Source organism: Martes martes (assembly GCF_963455335.1).
Source record: "Martes martes genome assembly, chromosome: 10".
NCBI lineage: Eukaryota > Metazoa > Chordata > Mammalia > Carnivora > Mustelidae > Martes > Martes martes.
Genome location: NC_137898.1, coordinates 101,542,679 through 101,559,970, shown reverse-complemented (window position 1 = coordinate 101,559,970; position 17,292 = coordinate 101,542,679). Strand labels below are relative to the sequence as shown.

The window sequence follows — 17,292 nt, the reverse complement described above, 5'->3', positions numbered from 1 at the left end:
GCTTTTCTTCTCAGTTAATTGCTGGCCCTCAGAGAGTGGAAATGGCTGTGATGTCAACATAGAATATGAGTTACAAGAAGATAATTTAGAACTGAATGATGTGATTATCACCATCCCGCTCCCGTAAGTGGTATCCCCCACATAATCATTTTTTTCTGTACTGGGTTCATAGAAATAGTATTTTGGAACTTGTTTGGAGGCAGCACTTAGTTGGCCTTCTGTTCTAAGATACCTGCTTCTTAAAATGTCCAGTTGTAGAAGAAACCGGTTACAAAAGTCCACAGTACCATATGCTCGTATGACATTGGGACAACGTTTTTCTCTTGGAACAGAAATCAGGAGGTGGAAGGGAAGGCAGTTGACTGCAACAGGGCACAAGAGAACTTTCGAGGACAGGGAAGTGTTCTGTGATTTGACTGTGATGGTGTTTACGAGGTTACATACATTTGTCAAAGTGTGTTGAACTGTACACGCTAAAAGGAATGGAGTCTACTGGTTTTTAAAACCAACTCAAACCCATTGTAGTAGAGCTGTGTTTCTGGATGCTGGGCCTGTGTTTGTTCTTGTAGTAATGAAGACTTCCAGAAGGAGGAGCCACTTCTCAATCCAAAAAAAAAAAAAAAGGTCTTGGTTTTGTTTTGCAACTGAGAAATTGAATCTGTCAGACTGAATTTTTTCTCTTTCACTTGGCTCACTAAACTTTCAGCTAAAGATGAGAATATGTTTTCAAGGGAACTATTGATTCTTGCTGGAGCACATATTTACATTAGTTTTCATAAATTTTCTAACAGTTTTATTGGTGTAACTGACGTACAGTAAACTACACATATTTACGTCGTACAGTTTGATGAGTTTTGACACATATATACCTGTGAAATTGTCACCACAGTTAAGATAATGAAAATGTCCAACATTCCTAGAAGATTAGTTCTAATAAGTTTTTATTTTTTATTATTATTATTTTTTTTAGTTCCAGTTAAGTTTTTAATGTGTGCTTAAATGGCCTACTTTCTAGGATCATCTGAAAATACTCTTTCCCTAAAGTTTATCTCACTAGCACTTCCAGTGAGTGGGCCCTGTTATTATGTCACCACTGAATCTAGCTCCTTTCTTCCACCTCTCAGCACCTGCCCCTCCCACGATTAAGTACAAGGTGTAATTATGAACACCCAATAAATGTATTCTTAGTGTATCTTTACTGTTATATTGCTTAATATTATTGCAGAGAAAATGATAATTAATTTGTCTTTTTGTTTCACTTTTGATAATTCAGCCATTTACACGGCCAGGTCTGTTTTTTTCATCATAATTTTCCATTTTAAAAAATATGCTCTGTTATCAACCTGTCCTTGATTGGAGTAACTGTCTTATTCTTCACAGCTTGGTTATTCTTTCAGAACAATAGATGGCTGCCTTGAACCGTTGTAGGGCTTGGGCATAGGTGTGGGTTTTGTTTTGTCAAGATTTATTTTACTAGGCTATTTTTAGGATGCCACAATTTTTAGGCCTCTCCATCTACCCTATAATTGTGGTTATGGTGGTTTCCTGTGTCTTAGTCTACTTTTGCAATAGTCTCCAGAAGAGACCCTTCCTTACACAACATTTTACCCTATTGTCTAGAACTATTGTCTAGAACTGATCAAATTGGAGAGTTCGGAATCGGAAGAACAGCAGAGAGAAGAAACATATATACAATTGGGACCATAGAATTGAAAGGGAAGAGCTGATCATGTTGTTAAATTCTTCTCTTTGTCTTCCTTATTTACTTTGCCCCAAATACAAGCACTGAATGGCACTGGTGAATGAAAAGATGGTAAATTTGTAATGTGTAGGAGTGGGTGACACTGCCTGTCAGCCACATGTGAGGGTGCAGAGTACATCCTAACTAGCCCTGGTTCTCTGGCAGATTAAGGACAGCTGTGTGTCTCTTTTTCCCATCATGTTCACATACTGGGCAGGGCTGATTGTGTTTTCACTTATCATGTAAAAGTCCACTTACTGGATTGTAAATCAGACTCACTGGCGTCAGCTACAGGTTTTGAAACATTCTAAAATCTTTTGAAGACATCTTCTCACAGGCCCAAATTCATCTCCATTTTAATTAACCATATAATGATGTATAAGGTTTTGCCCTGCTGCTATCAACCTGTCTCCCCCCATGGTCACCAATAAAGAGAGCTGCAGTATGGTAAAATTCCTTCTTGACAAGGCAACAAACCCTTGGTGCAGAATTTTTTGAAAATATATCCCACTTCACATATTTGTCAGTTTTAGTCCCCTGCTAGGTCCAGATCTAATCCACAAGCTAGAGCCACCCACGGATATCTGCCAGTTACCTGTGGTTTCATGTGTCTGTATCTATAAAGGCAGTGAGTGAGATCCTTGGCCAAGGTGCTAGGACTTCGTTTGATCCTTGAAGTTACTAGGGAACCTCATTTTTTTCTAGAACCATAAAAGTGGACAGAATTTGAGGAGCATAATCAAATTCAGGGCTGATTTTCCTTGGCAGAGTTCTTCCAGCTTTGGACAGCTAAGGTGACACAAGTGTTTCTCATGACAGATCTGGGGTGGGTGCCCCAGTGATTGGGGAGATTGATGGCGAGTATCGACACGACAGCCGACGAAATACCTTGGAGTGGTGCCTGCCAGTGATTGATGCCAAAAATAAGAGTGGCAGCCTCGAGTTCAGCATTGCTGGGCAGCCCAACGACTTCTTCCCTGTTCAAGTCTCCTTCATCTCTAAAAGAAACTACTGTAACATACAGGTATTCCCTTTTAATCAAGAGCACATGGTAGGACAGATGCCAGATAAACAGAATGGCATCAAAAGTCAGAACAGCTGGGCGCTTGCCTGGCTCAGTCCATAGAGCATGTGACTCTTGACCCTTAGGTCATGTGTTCAAGTCCTGTGTTGGGCTGAGAGCTTACTTTAAAAAGAAAAAAAATCAGAAAAGCTGGTATTCCCTGTGGATTCCATTATTGAATTTCATTGTGTGATCTTAGTCAAATTCCTCTCCTGCTTTAACTCAGTTTTTTTCTCTAGATTGGACATGGTAAAGAAATTGAATATGAATACATATAAAAGTATTTATGGATTGTGCAAGATTTGTATATCTTAGTTGCCTATTTTTAAAAAATAATCTCACGCATTTTAAAAGCTATTTACCAAAACAGCCAACCCATGGTTTTATAATGCCTCTTATTTTTGAATTTTATTTATTTATTTATGATTTTATTTATTTATTTAACAGAGAGTGCACAAGCAAGGGGAGTGGCAGGCACAAGGAGAAGCAGGCTCCCCGTGGAGTAAGGAGCCCAATATGGGGCTTGATCCTGGCACCTTGGGATCATGACCTGAGTCATCCAGGCACCCCTGTTTTTAAATTTTTAAATTTTTTAAATTTTTGTTTGCATTTTGTTTTGTAATGTCTTATATATGTTGCTTGGTTTGAACCCAAGGATGAAAAGTTTTGTTTCATTTTGTTATTTGTTTATTTATTTTAAAGATTTGTTTGTTTATTTGAGAGAGAGAGGGAGAGAAAGAGCACGAGCGGGGGTGAGGGCCAGAGGGAGAGGGAGAAGCAGACTCCCCACTGAGCAGGGAGCCTGATCTGGGCCTTGATCCCAGGACCCTGAGATCACTACTTGAGCTAAAGGCAGATACTCAACAAACTGAGCCACCAGGCGTCCCCAAGAAAGTGTTTTATTTGGAGGGTAAAACTACTTCCCCACAAAAATGATTCTAATACAAATGAATACAATATTTGGACTATTTGGGGCACCTGGGTGGCTCAGTCGGTTAAGCATCCAGCTCTTGGTTTCAGCTCCAGTCATGATTTCGGTCCTGGGATCAAGTCTCCATGATCAGCACGAAGTCTGCTTCTCGCTGTCCCTATGCTCCCCTCCTCGCTCGTGCGCGTGCTCTCTCTGAAATAAATAAAGAAAATCTTTTTTAAAAACCCACAATAGAGGCACCTGGGCGGCTCAGTGGGTTAAAGTCTCTGCCTTCGGCTCAGGTCATGATCCCAGAATCCTGGGATCGAGCCCCGCATCGGGCTCCCAGCTCAGCGGGGAGCCTGCTTCCCCCTCTCTCTCTGCCTGCCTCTCTGCTTACTTGTGATCTCTGTCTGTCAAATAAATAAGTAAAGATCTTTTAAAAAAAAAAAAACAAACAATATTTGGATTATTTATGTTGCAGTTTCCCTTTGTTAATACAGAAAGTCATGAGCCAATTCTGTTGCAGACCTTGTCCTTTAGATAAGCAAAGTGATGGATATTTGTGAACTGTTTCTTTAGATCATTATTTTTAACTCATTGCTCTTTTTTTTTGAAGTTGCATTACAAGGACCCAATTTATATTTTCATTTTCTCCTCTGACTTGTTGATTTGCTGGTTGTGGCACTATCTTGTCTTCCCAGATGGTCTCTATCTCTCCTATAAGTGCTTAGGAGATTACAGTTTCCTTCCTGTGTTGGATAATTCCAAAAAGCACTTCTCTCTCCACTCTCAGTTACTGGCATAAGCCCTTGATTATTGGGAATACAGGCTTGAAACCAAGACATGAGATAGAAATGGGTACATTTTCCTGTTTGGGACAATTCAAAGAATAGGGCTCTCTGAAAACCTCATTAGAAAATATAATCAGTTGTTCAAGCTTGTATTGATGCCATTACAGGCACTAGTGTTACAGGTAATTCATTAAACTAGACATTTAAATGAAGTTGAAGAGTCAGAATATTGCATTTTGGGTCAAAATATTAATCGATCAGCCTAATTAAATGTCTGTGAACTTTCCTTCGGGGCAGGACCTGAGTAGTGGCCACTCATTCTAGATCTTTTACTTGATAGCACTGTACATCTCATGCAAACAGTTGTCTTTTCTGCCTAGAAAGTAAGTTAATCCTGTTGGTGGGAAGAGTGATGCTGTAAGCCACAATTGTGAATTGAACTTTTTAGTGTTTTTGCGTTATTTTTAATATTGCTGTAAGGGAGTTTGTTCTGTCCTGAGAATATAGTCAGCACCATGGAGACTCGCTCTCCTGCTGCTTTACCTCACTCTTTTGTTTGTTTCCCTAGGTTACCAAAGTGACCCAGGTAGATGGAAACAGCCCCGTAAGGTTTTCCACAGAGACCACTTTCCTAGTGGATAAGTATGAAATCCTGTAATACCAAGAAGAGGGAACCAGAAAAGAAAATTTTCAAATTAATAAAGAAGAAGCCAACTGTGGCTGAAGAGTTTTTTCCAAATCTACAAGCCATTGGAGACCCTTTTTTTCTGGTACAATGCACGATTCTCTGAGCGCAAGGACCCTCAACTCACCCTCAGTGTTCAAGTGTCACAGAGACGTTCTTTGGCAAAGAAAGACACAAACATAAAGGGAAAGGCTGCTGATTTCTTTGGCATATTTTACTGGCCAGCAGGAAAGCAAGCTCTCCCGAGAAAGCCCCCCAGTTCAACAGCTTCTCTTCCTTTGCCTCATTGTTGCTCCTTCGTTTTAATCCCTAAATATGGTTACATTTCATACTTCATTTTTAAAAAGTTTTCTCTGCAAATTTTTTTTTCCCCCTCTTTTTCTCTGCACATTTTAATCTTTCATACTCCTTTCCTTTACCTTCGGTTTTTCTCTTTCTGTACCTCAGTCAAGTGCTAGGATCATCGTATATAGGCATTGTATTTGTTGGGCATTGCTGGGAACTGGTTGAACTAATCCATCCTCGATCTTTGGACTCTATAGGTGAACTGCTTAAGGGGTATGAGGTGTAGACGTTAACAGGTAAGGGTGTGCTTTGTCCTTTTCCTCTGTCTACTCGTCCCTCCATTCCTTTGCATGTTGTTTTCCTTCCAGTTGTGTCCCTCTAGTTTAGAACAGTACTGTGAATCCCACTTGTGCCAGTAGTAAGGACCGCTGGGAAGCAGCTTTTGGGTGGAACATCCCCCGCTTGCAAGATGCCTGAGAGGTGAATGGTTATGTCCAGTGAGGGCTTTCACATCTGCAGGTAGTCCTGTCTGCTGCTGGTGCCACCCAAGCTTCCGGTTCTCTGCACTCTGGGTACTTCAGCTAAAACATAAAAACTCATGGTCTTTGTAATCCATTCACATGTCCTTGAATTCACCACCTCCTTTTTCCTGCCTCTTCTCTGTGTTCTTAGTCCTTTCCTGTCTTTTCCTGTCTCTGAAGTCCTTCATTTTTGTCCCTTGAGCCCTCTTTGATGAGTGTCCTCATGTCCCCTCTCATCCGTTACTTGTGCAATGGAGAAGGCTACATCAGGCAGCCCAGCGTTGACTTTCTAACTCAGTATTGCACTTGGTAGGGTTGCTGGGGCTACTGCGAGGCTGCGGCCCCAGGGACGGGGAGAGGCAGATGACGAGATGACCTGCTGCACTTCCAGCTGGCTGGAGAGGACCACTCCCACTGGGGATGACATCGGGCCTCCCCTGCAAAGAGTGTACTGTCCTCGAAGCAAAGCAGTCACACACAGATGGCCATGGGTGGAATTGTTTGCCAAAGAAATTTCTGGCCTTTCCCTTTCCCTTAACTGCATCAGGGAAGAATCCTTATCTCTGGCTTGGTTTCCACATGAGGTTTTTTTTGAGGAAGGGGACTGGGACAAGAAATATGTCATGTAGTTAAGTAGGCAAGAGATCTTATTAATCCAGTTTTGTTTGAAAGTTGCTTGTCCATATGATTTTTTTAAAGTTGTTTAGTTTCACAACTTTTTTTTTTTCCTGAAATTACTTTTGGGGTAATATTTAAAATGAGAGATGTTTTGTAACCCTGTAAAATACATAGGGAATATAACATTCCAGTGTACACAAAGAAGGAAAATTCTTTAATCAAATAAAGAGTATTATAAAATGAATGTTTATTAGATTCTTGACTCTTTCATCCTCTGGTGTCTCCTTGCTAATTCGAGATAATGTAATGGGATCTAAGTTTAAAAATTAATGATATGTTTTTTTTAAGAGAAAAGAATCTCTATCCGAGAGTACTTGCTGCCTCCCCTACATTACAGGTATGATGCCTCCAGGTGTATTCTCTGTGTGAGCGCACACAGACACACACACGTGTGTGCTCCGGTCCATGGAGCTTCCAAAGTTGATGCTACCTAGGGACTTTCGGTTTTAATTTTGTCAGGGATAGTCGTAGAGTCAGAAACAGGAGGCTTCATCTGTAAAGAATAACAAAGATCGGGGATCTCTCAGAGCATTCTCTTCCCCATTAGAGCAACGGTGATAAGAAGTAAGTGATCCCGCGGCGGGGGGATAGATGCTTGGGGAGTTTTGCTAATTCCCTCAGGAAAGATTTCATCCTAACTTTGTTTTCATTTAACTTAAAAAAACTATTGACTGTCCACAGATTTTTTGGAAGACAAATTACTCTCTGTAGTGAATAATGAGTGGGAATGAAGTTTTTATCTTCATGGTGAAAGCCCAGTGAATTTTTTTTTTTTTTCCTTAAGAGAAATAACAAAGTCCCCGGTCCCTGTCGCTGCAGTGTGGCGTGGCTCTCTGACAATGTAACCTTAGCCCAGGGAAGCTTACCAGGGCGGAGCGACGGCCCTGACTGGCAGCTAAGTCCCACCACCGGGTCCTGTGGACTTCTTGTTGGCCTCCTGTGAGGGAGACTAACAAAATAATTAGATCTGACTGAGCATTCTGTTTAATGTAGGAGGTTTGTGCTTCCTGCCTTGAATTAATTAATTCTACACAGAGGAGGTAGGGAACACACCTCGTGGTCAGGAATTCCTTTTTAAAAAGATCTGTAATTCATCTACCCACAGTAGTTTCTAACCCCTGGATCTATCAGCCCGTGCATCTGGGAAGCTTTGCCCTCCAATTAATGGGAAGTTGTTCACACTGAGGAGGCTGGAGAGATTTCCAGGGTTGATACAGAGTAGCTTTTTAAAGAAGTTCACATGGGGTCGGGCTCATTGGAGGAAGACAGAAAAATAGAAAAAGCCCCTATCCTCAGGAAGATGAAAGTCTAACTAGGAGCAATGGCTGAATCTGCTTACAAAACCTTTTCGCCTCAGGTAGACCAGTGTTAACCACAGCTGGTCTCAGTGAGGGTGAGGAATAGGGAGGCGTCTGCCTTGTAGGCCTCAGAGGAATCTCTCAAAGTAAAAACTCCGAATTAACTCCCCTTTACTCTGCACATCTCACTGCAACCATTCTCTCCCTCCATTCCCTCCCCCCACGCCTCCTTTGGCAAATCTGTTTGCGGCTACAGAGCTTTGAAAGTCCTAGAAGCTCCACAGCAATTGGGTGTTGTATGTTGCTCTTACCCAAGGTTAGAAAGCCTCCCCCCAAGTGTCGGTCTCCCGTCTTACCCTCGGGAGTTAGGGGTTTACGTGGCGCTAGACCTTAGGAAGACTGTACCTTTCCAAACTAAGCTGCTGCCCACTCAGACACAAGAGGTCAGGCAACCAAGCAGTTTTCAGGAGCTCGGGTCACTTCTCACTCCCCCACCCCCCACAGACAGATTTTTTTGCCTTGCTGCTGCTCATAGGGCAGGGGCTAAATGGTTATTTAGGGCTTAGTCCGATTCTCAAAAGCTCCCATAATCGAACTCGGTGTGATCAGGTTGCTAACCAAACGGGCTAGTTGAAAAAGAGGCATTACAATGTCAAGGCAATGAGGGAAGTGGAAATGGGGCTTGTTTCCCATTCTTTTGCCCAAATCAGTGCTTGTTCTATTCAGCTCATAGGAAGGTCCTGAGCCTACACGGATGTAGATGAGACAGTCTTCCCCCATGACCCAAACTGCCCACTCAGCTCCCATGTCTCTCCGCTTTGGGTCTAAGCATGGATTGTGCAATTTTTAGGACAAGCTGAGGAGAGACCTCCTGCGGAAGAAAGGTTTGAACTTTTCCCCAAGTCTGATGCAGGGAGGAGTCACTTGGCGTCTTGCTGTCACCGCATCAACACCAATGGTGCCTGAGCTCAGGATCCAGAGAGGCCAGAAAGGAGAACTTGAGAAGATGTGACTCTACGGGGTTCGCCTGCTGTAATGAGCAACAGCTGCCTCCTCCTGGGGCTGGAGGGAGCACGGGGCGAGAGGAGGGACAGAGGTGGGAAGAGGGCCTAGGCAAAGGCAGGAGGGATGTGGAAATAGACTCCTGACATTCATAGCCAAGTGCAGAGGGCCTTTGCAAACCCACTCTTCCTTCCACACCCAGCCTTTGCCCTCTCCCCGCTGCTTCCACTTCGGAAAGTCTGAAGCATGCTTGGAAAGCTGTTTTCTGCTTTCTTCTCTCTTCCTCCCCCTTTCCTGAGCTCCCAGCTGCTCGACCTCTTGCGTAATTGTGAGAGAGCACTGAGTTTTTTGATGGGCTCCAGATGTGCAGCGGGTGGGGGTGGAGGGTGGGGCGGTAGGTCCCCAGTCCCCTGAGTGCTCTAACTGTGGGAACATAGGGCCTCAACCCAGCAGGAGGACACATTGCACAGAGCGTTGGGGTTAGCTGGTCCCTGAGTGGGAGGATAGAGAAGGTGGGTGCTGTTTCACCCCCTTCCTCATCATCAGCTGCCTTGTGGCAGGCTCCATCCTTCCCTGAAATTCCTCCCGACCGAGATGGTAAAGAAGATCGGGGAGTTGTGAAACAGTTACGTGAAAAGACTCTGAGGTACCCCATTCAGAGCCCCTTCCCTCAGATGCTGGGTCTTGGCATCTAGGATACAATAGTTTGGGTTTTGTTTCTTTTTCTTTTACCAGAATAGTCTGAAAATTACTGTTGTGATTTGTCTCATGAAAGGTGGCCAGAGTCAAAACACTTTCATGAGCTTCAAAAAGTATGAAGGCAGGAAGAATAAGAGGCTTCCTCCCCATCCCCCAAATTCTGAGGCTTCCTGGTACCCACGATGCCTGCTGGAGCCTTGCTTGTTTGACCTCTGTTAGCCACAGCTGGGAAGTGCAAAGTGTCTTTCCCCTCCCCCCTCCTGTCCACTGCCTGGCTCCAGTCAGTCCCAGCCTCCAGCAGTGGGGGGCCCCCCTGCTAATGCTCGCCCTGTCAATGAGTGACCAAAGACCTCTGCAGTTCAGCCTCCTGCTGTTCCAGGGTTAGGGAAAGAGCGCACAAACTGAAGCCACTGAATCCGAACAAGATATGTTCATCCCAAGGAGGGCAAATTATTTTCTGCTATCTGCCCCGGCTAAAAGCCTTGGGGGTTTTCTCCTCCCTCACTCAGCGAGGAGGAGTCTCAGGCATCCCTTGAGGGCAGGTTGAAGAGGACTAGCCTAGCTGAGGCCAGCTCCCTAGGGTCTCCCCAGTCAGTCTCCTGGGGCAAGAGCTGGCTTTGCGAGGTAAGGATCCACTGTCCGGGCTGGATTTCGGGGTGGGGGTTGAGATGAAGAATGACCTCAACCAGGCTCAGTTTCTAGACTCCTCTTAGGTTTTTGGTCCCTCCTTCTCTTTCTTCTTTCTTTCTTTCTTCTCTCTCTCTCTCTCTTTCTTTCTTTTTAAAGATTTTATTTATTTATTTGACAGAGACACAGCAAGAGAGGGAACACAAGCAGGGGGAGTGCGAGTGGGAGAAGCAGGCTTTCCGATCCCAGGACCCTGAGATCATGAACTGAGCCAAAGGCAGACAATTAATGACTGAGCTACCCAGGCGCCCCGAGTCCCTCCTTTTCTTCCATATTAACCCCCTACTCCTACAGAGACCCAAATTGCTCTAGGATGGTGTGCCCAGTTGTCTGCCTGTAGCTTGCCTCACCCCGGCTGTAAGTCAGCAGGTGGTGGTAGGATGGACCTACATGGAGGGGGGCAAGATGCTGATTCAGTTCGGGTTTCTGTGCTTTACACTTTAACATGTCTTCCACCTCTCAGAAAAGTCTGTGAAGTCGGATGTGGAGGGTTATCAACCCCATTTACAGCTCTTCATGGCAGGGCTTGGAGGTGAGCATGAGGGGGTGAACCTGGGTACCTTCAGCAGATATTTTCTGGAGATACTGAGACCATGCTGGAGGGCTCTACGACCATGAGGTTCACTGGGAGCTACGGAGGACTCAGGCACCTAAGGTTTTAAAAAAGGGGGCGTGCGGGGGGAGAGGGTGAGAAATTGTCAAAAACGCCGTTTCAGAAGAGCCTTAAGGCCTAGGGGTGGAGGGTGGTCTAGGGGAGTCGGAAGGGGAGCGCAGGAGGGAGGAGGGTGTGTTGATGGTAGTGGAGAGCCCAGCTGCAGAGAGGAACAAAGCGGGCGCTGTGCAGGCGGGGGGTGGGGGGGCCTTGGGGGGAGGTGCTGCTATGGGAAAGGGTGGGTGGGGGGACCTTGGGCTCCAGTTCCACAAGGGCGTCTTTGGCTGGCCTGGCAGGACGGGACGGGGGACGGGGGCGGGGACTGGGGGGCGGGACCTTCTCGCTCTCCTCCCACTCAGCGGGCTCCCAGGGAAAAGCAACAGGGTCCTCCAGAGCCGGAGGCCGCGGCGGCCGAGCAAGGCGAGGGAACCGGTGTCCCCCTCTCCCCGCGCGAGGTAAGGACGCTCTCTCCCACTAGGCCCGTGGGTTTCGCTGGCTGCGCTGCCGAGACTGGATAAGGGGAAGTCCCAGGGCCTGGCGGGAGCCCTCAGATCAGCTCTGGGCTGGGGGGCCCAGAAGAAACCGTGTGGGAGGAGGGGGCGCCCCAGGTGAGTGCAGTGGGGTGGGGGGCGGCAGAAAGGGGCTTTGTGGGGAGCCGGCTCCTCGGCTTTTCTGCCAGCTGCTTGCTTTTGCCCTCCGGAGCCTCTGTCCGCGCAGCCGCCAGAGGGGGCCCTCGCGCTCCTCCCCGGGAGGGACGCAGGTCCTTGCCCCATCCAGACTCTCCTGCAGGCACCCAGATGGCCGGCAGGGCGGACGCTCGCGGAGTCTAGTCCGCCCGCGCCGCACTCCTCCCACTCTCCGGCCGACTGCAGGCAGAGAGCCCTGCACCGGGCGAGGGGGTCCTCCTGGGCCAACTCCGCTCCTGCCCCGGCCAGGCCGCCTCTATGGACGAGGAATGTGTGTGGAGTCCAGCCCGGAGGCGGTGGGAATCCGGGAGACACTCCTGGGTGTGTTTAGGAGACAGGATGCACGTCCCGCGTCTCCCCAGCTCTCCTCCGAGGCCCCGCATCTTTAGGGGTCCGGGAGGCCGGACGGGGCACGCTTAGGAGAGGGAACCCCAGGCTCTTGCCACGCCCGTAGGGTCCGGATTCGTATCCCTAACGGAGTTCCCCGAGGCGCGGGCTGAGCCAGCCATCCGGGTTCCTCCAGGATGGGGAAGTGCGGACGCGCCGGCGGCCGGGGACTGGGGGCCGGGGGTGGCGGGGCCGGGGAGGGGACGCCCCGCGCGGGGTTGCCGAGGCGCCCGCCGACGCTTCCGCCGGGGCTGGGATGAGCGGGGGCCTGGACGGGCGGGTGACCGCGCGGCCCGGCGGGGGACCCAGGGAGCCGGGGCGGGGCTGCATTCTGGTCCCGTTAGCTCAACCGTCCCGGAGGCTCCCGGGCTGACTCATCCGACCGCTCGCACACAAATACAAACTCCCCACCACGTCAGGCATCCCACGCAGCGGACACGCACCGCGCCCCACCCCGTGTCACCCACGCGCGCGCCCGCCGGCCGCGCGCGCAGCCCGGGTCTCGGCCGCCGTCGCGCGTGGGGCAGCCTCCCGCACGCCGGGACTCCGCCCGCAGTCCGCACGCGCTGCGCTCCGGGCACCCCGAGCCGGCGCTCACACGCGGGGCCCGCTGCGCTCACGCAGTTCCCGTCCGCACACCCCGCCGCTCACACTCGCACCTCCCGTGCGCCCTCGGGCCCCCCTTCCCGCAGCTGCCCCGCGGGGAGCGGGCGGTGTCGGAGCGGCCGCCCCTTTCCCCGGCCGCGTAAACAAGCGGCTCCTTCTCCCCGCCCGGCCAAAGAAAGGCCGCTTGTCCGGCGTGCGCGGCGGGCGGGGCGACCCAACACTGCGGCCTTGTCCCACCTGGCGGCCCTGGGCAGCACAGGCTCCGGGCCAGCGAGGAGCCGCGCCCCGGCGGCAGTCCCACCCCGCCCGCGACCTCGGAGAGGGGCGCTCGCCGGCACCCCCTTCTCTCCCCCAGGAGAACCGGAGCCCCACTCTACACTCCCGCCTCTCCCTGGCTCTGCCCCCTGGAGCCTCTGCCGCCCACCTGCGGTCCCGCCCCAACTTCAGGGCCTCAGCTGCCCTCAGCCCCCCCTGCTCCTCCCTTCCCCTGGCTCCCCGTCCCTCCGTTTCCCCCTCGGCTGCCCCTGGCCGTCGTCCCCTTTACTCGACGACCTCCGTGTTCTCAGTCTCTCCATCCCCTTCTTTGTCCCCCAGGCCCTCCGCCTCGCTGTGCCTCCGTCTCCACCCAGCTCTGAGTCCCGCGGAGAGTTTCCCCACCTTTTCTTCCCCTCCTGACAATCTCCCCAGCTCTCATTTTCTCTCTATCCCTCAGTCTCCGTCTTCCATCCCGCCCCTCCATCCCTGCGTCTCCCCTTACCCACCTGGTCCCGCCGCTGAGCCCTCTTATCCCCCCTTCTCAAGTTCTCTCCGCCCGGCCTTTCCACGCCCTTCCCCGGCCCCCGCCCTCCGGGCTCCCAGCCTCAGTTTCCTTCCCGTCCTGACTCCTTCCCCTGCCGGCCGCCCTTCCTTGAGGGCGGATGTGCGTCGGGAAAGCGAAGGCGGCGGCGGGCTGAGAGGGTCCCAGCTCGGCCCCGCAGGCCTCCGGCCACCGCCATGCGACGCCTGGGGCGAGGGTCCGGCTGGCCCCACCGGCCACAGGTGAGGGCTGGAGCGGCCCCGCGGGACTCCGGGGAGCGCAGGAGCAGGGCACCGCTCGGGGACTCGCCTGGGACCTCTGGCCAGGGGCCCGATTTGGAGCCTGGACTTCCTCCAGAGCCTGTTGGTTACAGAACTTTTCGGCCCTTCCTCGGGCCTACCTTCACCCTAGTTCGGGTGCCAAGACTCCAAGCGGTGACTCTGGACCCCCACTAGGGCGGAGAGGTCCTGGGACGGGCTGATCCCGTGTGGCCTGGGTGCCCGCGCGTCCCCGCCGGGGAGGAGATCGGAGGGCCCAGGCCTTAGCGGGGTCACCCGCGGGAGCCCCGGCCTCGCCCGCCACGCCCCCCCCCCCTTTTTGCACGGCGGCTCCCGGCTCCCAGGCCTCCGCCGCCCTGTCCCCAGGAGGTGCGGGAGGGCTCGGGAGAGCGGGGGCTGACCGCGGCGCCTCCCTCGCGTCCCTCCTTCCCGGGAGCCGGCGTTGCGCCGCAGGGGCCTTTTTTTGGCAGCGGGGCCGGGCGGGGCGCTCCGAGTGGGTAATTACTGCCGGGGGTGGTGGGTAGCCCTGTCCACGGAAGCGGGTTGGCCGCTGAGGGCGCCCGGGCGCAGCGCCGCTTCGCTCTCCCGGCCCGGGGTGGGCTCCGAGGAGAGCGCGCCCCCAGGTGGCCGCGGGACAGCCCCTTTGTCAAAGCGCCGCCCGGGTGCGACTGGGACGCGTCGGTCTGGTGTAGCTTTCCGCTTCACCTGGGTTAGGTTTCTGAGCTGGGGCCACGGCCTCGAACCTGCTGATTTCTGCATCTTTCCCGATCTTCTCCGTCTCTCCCCACACCCCCCTCCTGGTCTCCCCCTCTCCTTCACATTATTATTTCCTCCTCTCCTCGCATCAGTCTTGCTCCCCATCAACCTTATTCCTTTACAATCTTTATCTCCGCTTGAAATTCTTTGGTGTAAATAAATGAACAGGGTAATGGTGACGAATTTGATAGAAAAGGGTGAAGGGACTTGTTCTAGATCCTGAAACCCATACTCGTAACTGGCGTGTTTACGGTGCTTTGTGCTTCACACAGTGTCTTTTAATATAAGAGCTGACTCTCCAATCTTAAAATAAAGAAAAGAAAAGAAACAGTTTTATTGGGGCACCTGGGTGGCTCGGTTGGTTAGGTGTCTGCCTTCTGCTGGGGTTGTGATCCTCCCCTTCTGGGATCAAGCCCTGCCTTGGGCTCCCTGCTTGGTGGGGAGTCTGCTTCTCCCTTCCCCTCCCCCACACCCCACTTTTGCTTTCACTTGCTCTCTGTCTCTCAAGTAAACAAAATCTTTAAAAAAATAGGGCACCTGCGTGGCTCAGTGGGTTAAGCCTCTGCCTTTCGCTCAGGTCATGATCTCAGGGTCCTGGGACTCAGTCCTGCATGGGGCTCTCTGCTCAGCAGGGAGCCTGTTTCCCTCTCTCTCTGCCTACTTGTGATCTCTGTCTGTCAAATAAACAAATAAAATATTTTAAAAAATAAAAAAAACAGTTTTATTGAGGTATAACATATATCATAAAATTCACTTAAAGTGCGCATTCAGTGATTTTTTTAGAGTATATTTACAGTTTCATTTGAGAACAATTCCCTCACCCCAAAAAGAAATCTTGTGCCCATTTATAGTCACTTTCCATCCTACCCTTAGCCACAGGCAAGCACTAATCCAGACAATCTTTTGTGAAAAAGTCACTATTCCACTTTTATAAAGAATGACTTGACACTCAGAGAATTTAAGTAACTTGTCCAAGATCCCAAGATCCCGCAGCTAATAAATAATAAAGTCAGGGTGAGAATTCAAGGCTCTTGCATCCCAGCCTAAATCTCTTTCCACTAAATGGCGATGCTGTTTCCTTCCGCATTATTTTTTTGTTTTCTTTCCTTACTCCCTCTTTTATGTAAACTCCCCATTCCCAACCCACTCTCTCACCTCCCTTTCCTCGGAGCATGCTGAGGGCTTTCCCTGAGTGTAAGGAAACCGGCAGCAGGCAGGCTCTAACCCTGGAAATTCTTCCCCACAGCCAGATCTCCTGGGGAGGTGCCAGGCCGGCTTGGAACTTGGTGTAGGTTAACTGCCTCTGCCTTCCCGCTTCCCAGGCGGAGCTGGGGTGGGCCCCAGGCCGAATTCCGGTTTTTCTTCCGCCAGCTTGGGCGGACACGGTGACGGACATGATGCCGTCCAGGTCCGGAAGGGTGGAAGCTGGGAAGGTAAAATTAGTAACTCTCTAAGGCTGAGGCCCTTGGGCTCCATGGCCGGGCTCAGGCACTCCTTGGAATGCTGGCTCCTGCCCCCACTTCCCAAGTCACTAGGCCATGGTCGAGGGTTGGAAGAGAAAGTGGAGGCAAACCCCGCCTTCCTGGGTCTCCCTCCCACCTGGAGCCACTCGCTCTCAGTCGTCCGTCCCCAGCCCCATGTCAGCATCGAATGGGAAGCTTGTCACCTTAACGAGATGATCAAGGGACAGGCACGCAGGCCCACATGCGTACCCAAAGGTACCAAAACCGTGAGCGAGGGAGAAAGGGATGCGTGGAAAGAGCTTCCGCTCTGGCTCTCGAGTCTACTTTACCCTTGGTTCTAAAGACCTAAGCTTCCTACCACACCAGATCAGATGAAGAACGCTAGAAAACTGTACTCCTGTTATTAGTCACCACTGAGGGGTTTCTCGCTGATTGTCTGGGGGTGAGACTGCTTTCTGGGGAAGAGAAGGTGTAGGAGTTGAGGCAGACGGAAGGCAGCAATGTCTGAGTTCTTCCTGTGGTGGCTCCTTTAAGCAGACGCCCTGTGGAGACCCCTGGGGAAAAGGGACAAAGGGAGAGGCGGGAGAGAGACGGTATGGGGGAGGGAGCGCCTCAGCCCTGTCACCCACCTGGGGGGGTGTCTCTGGCCACCAGTGTCCCCGGGGGAGTTCTTGGACCCCGGCTTCCCTTACTGAGGTAGATTTTCCCCACCTCACCTCTGGCTCCAGATGTCGGAGCGTCCTCTCCCGCGGAAGCCTAGCTCCTGGGTGTCTGAGGCAAGAAAGCATAGACATACAGCGGGGCCTCTAGGGGTCTTTGGCTGATGGTGGCAAGGGTGAGGACTGGTGTGCTGGGTGTCTACCTCTGAGCTGCCTCCACTTTTTCCTCTGCATGAGCCTGCTGGGAATGAGGGTGACTGGTACCGCCCCCGCCCCAGGAGCATGGCCGCAGACCCTATTCCCTTCTCTCCCCACCCTGGCCTCCCCACCAACACCTGCCTTGTGCTGTGTCCCCAGGAGCCGTGGAGCCCCAGGACCATGGACGCTCTTAACAGGAACCAGGGAGGCCCTGGATGCAAGACCCAAGCAATGGTAAAGGTGAGCAGGTCAAGGCCAGGGGGCAAGAGGGCTGTTGGAGAGGGTGGGTTTGGCTCCTCTCCCCACCCGTGGCCCCAGCCCAGGGATGAGAGCAGCAGCTCCTCTCTGCCCTTCCCCAGGTCCCAAGCCTATTAACAGCCGAGTCTTTATCTGAATCAGGTTAATTGGTTCACCCAGAATATACCCTTTGGAAGTCAGGAGGCGGTTT

At 51.1% G+C, this 17,292-nt stretch overlaps 2 protein-coding genes across 13 annotated transcripts in view; both read left to right on the top strand.

Moving 5' to 3' along the window:
- ARCN1 (archain 1) overlaps window positions 1-6,861 on the top strand; it is a 29,649-nt gene extending 22,788 nt beyond the window's left edge. The window contains exons 8-10 of the mRNA XM_080815315.1: window positions 15-123; window positions 2,561-2,765; window positions 5,077-6,861. Of these exons, the coding sequence (XP_080671441.1) occupies window positions 15-123; window positions 2,561-2,765; window positions 5,077-5,166 (404 nt within the window). The 3' untranslated portion in view covers window positions 5,167-6,861. The remainder of the gene's footprint in view (window positions 1-14; window positions 124-2,560; window positions 2,766-5,076) is intronic.
- Window positions 6,862-17,009: 10,148 nt separating this feature from the next.
- PHLDB1 (pleckstrin homology like domain family B member 1) overlaps window positions 17,010-17,292 on the top strand; it is a gene marked incomplete at its 5' end in the record, with an annotated part of 39,519 nt that continues 39,236 nt past the window's right edge. For 11 of the 12 annotated variants that reach the window (XM_080815227.1, XM_080815222.1, XM_080815219.1 and 8 more), the window contains one exon: window positions 17,025-17,078. In XM_080815227.1, coding sequence (XP_080671353.1) covers window positions 17,025-17,078 — 54 coding nt within the window. Of the gene's footprint in view, window positions 17,079-17,292 lie in introns of all 12 variants that reach the window. The other variant, XM_080815233.1, reaches the window with a different exon arrangement.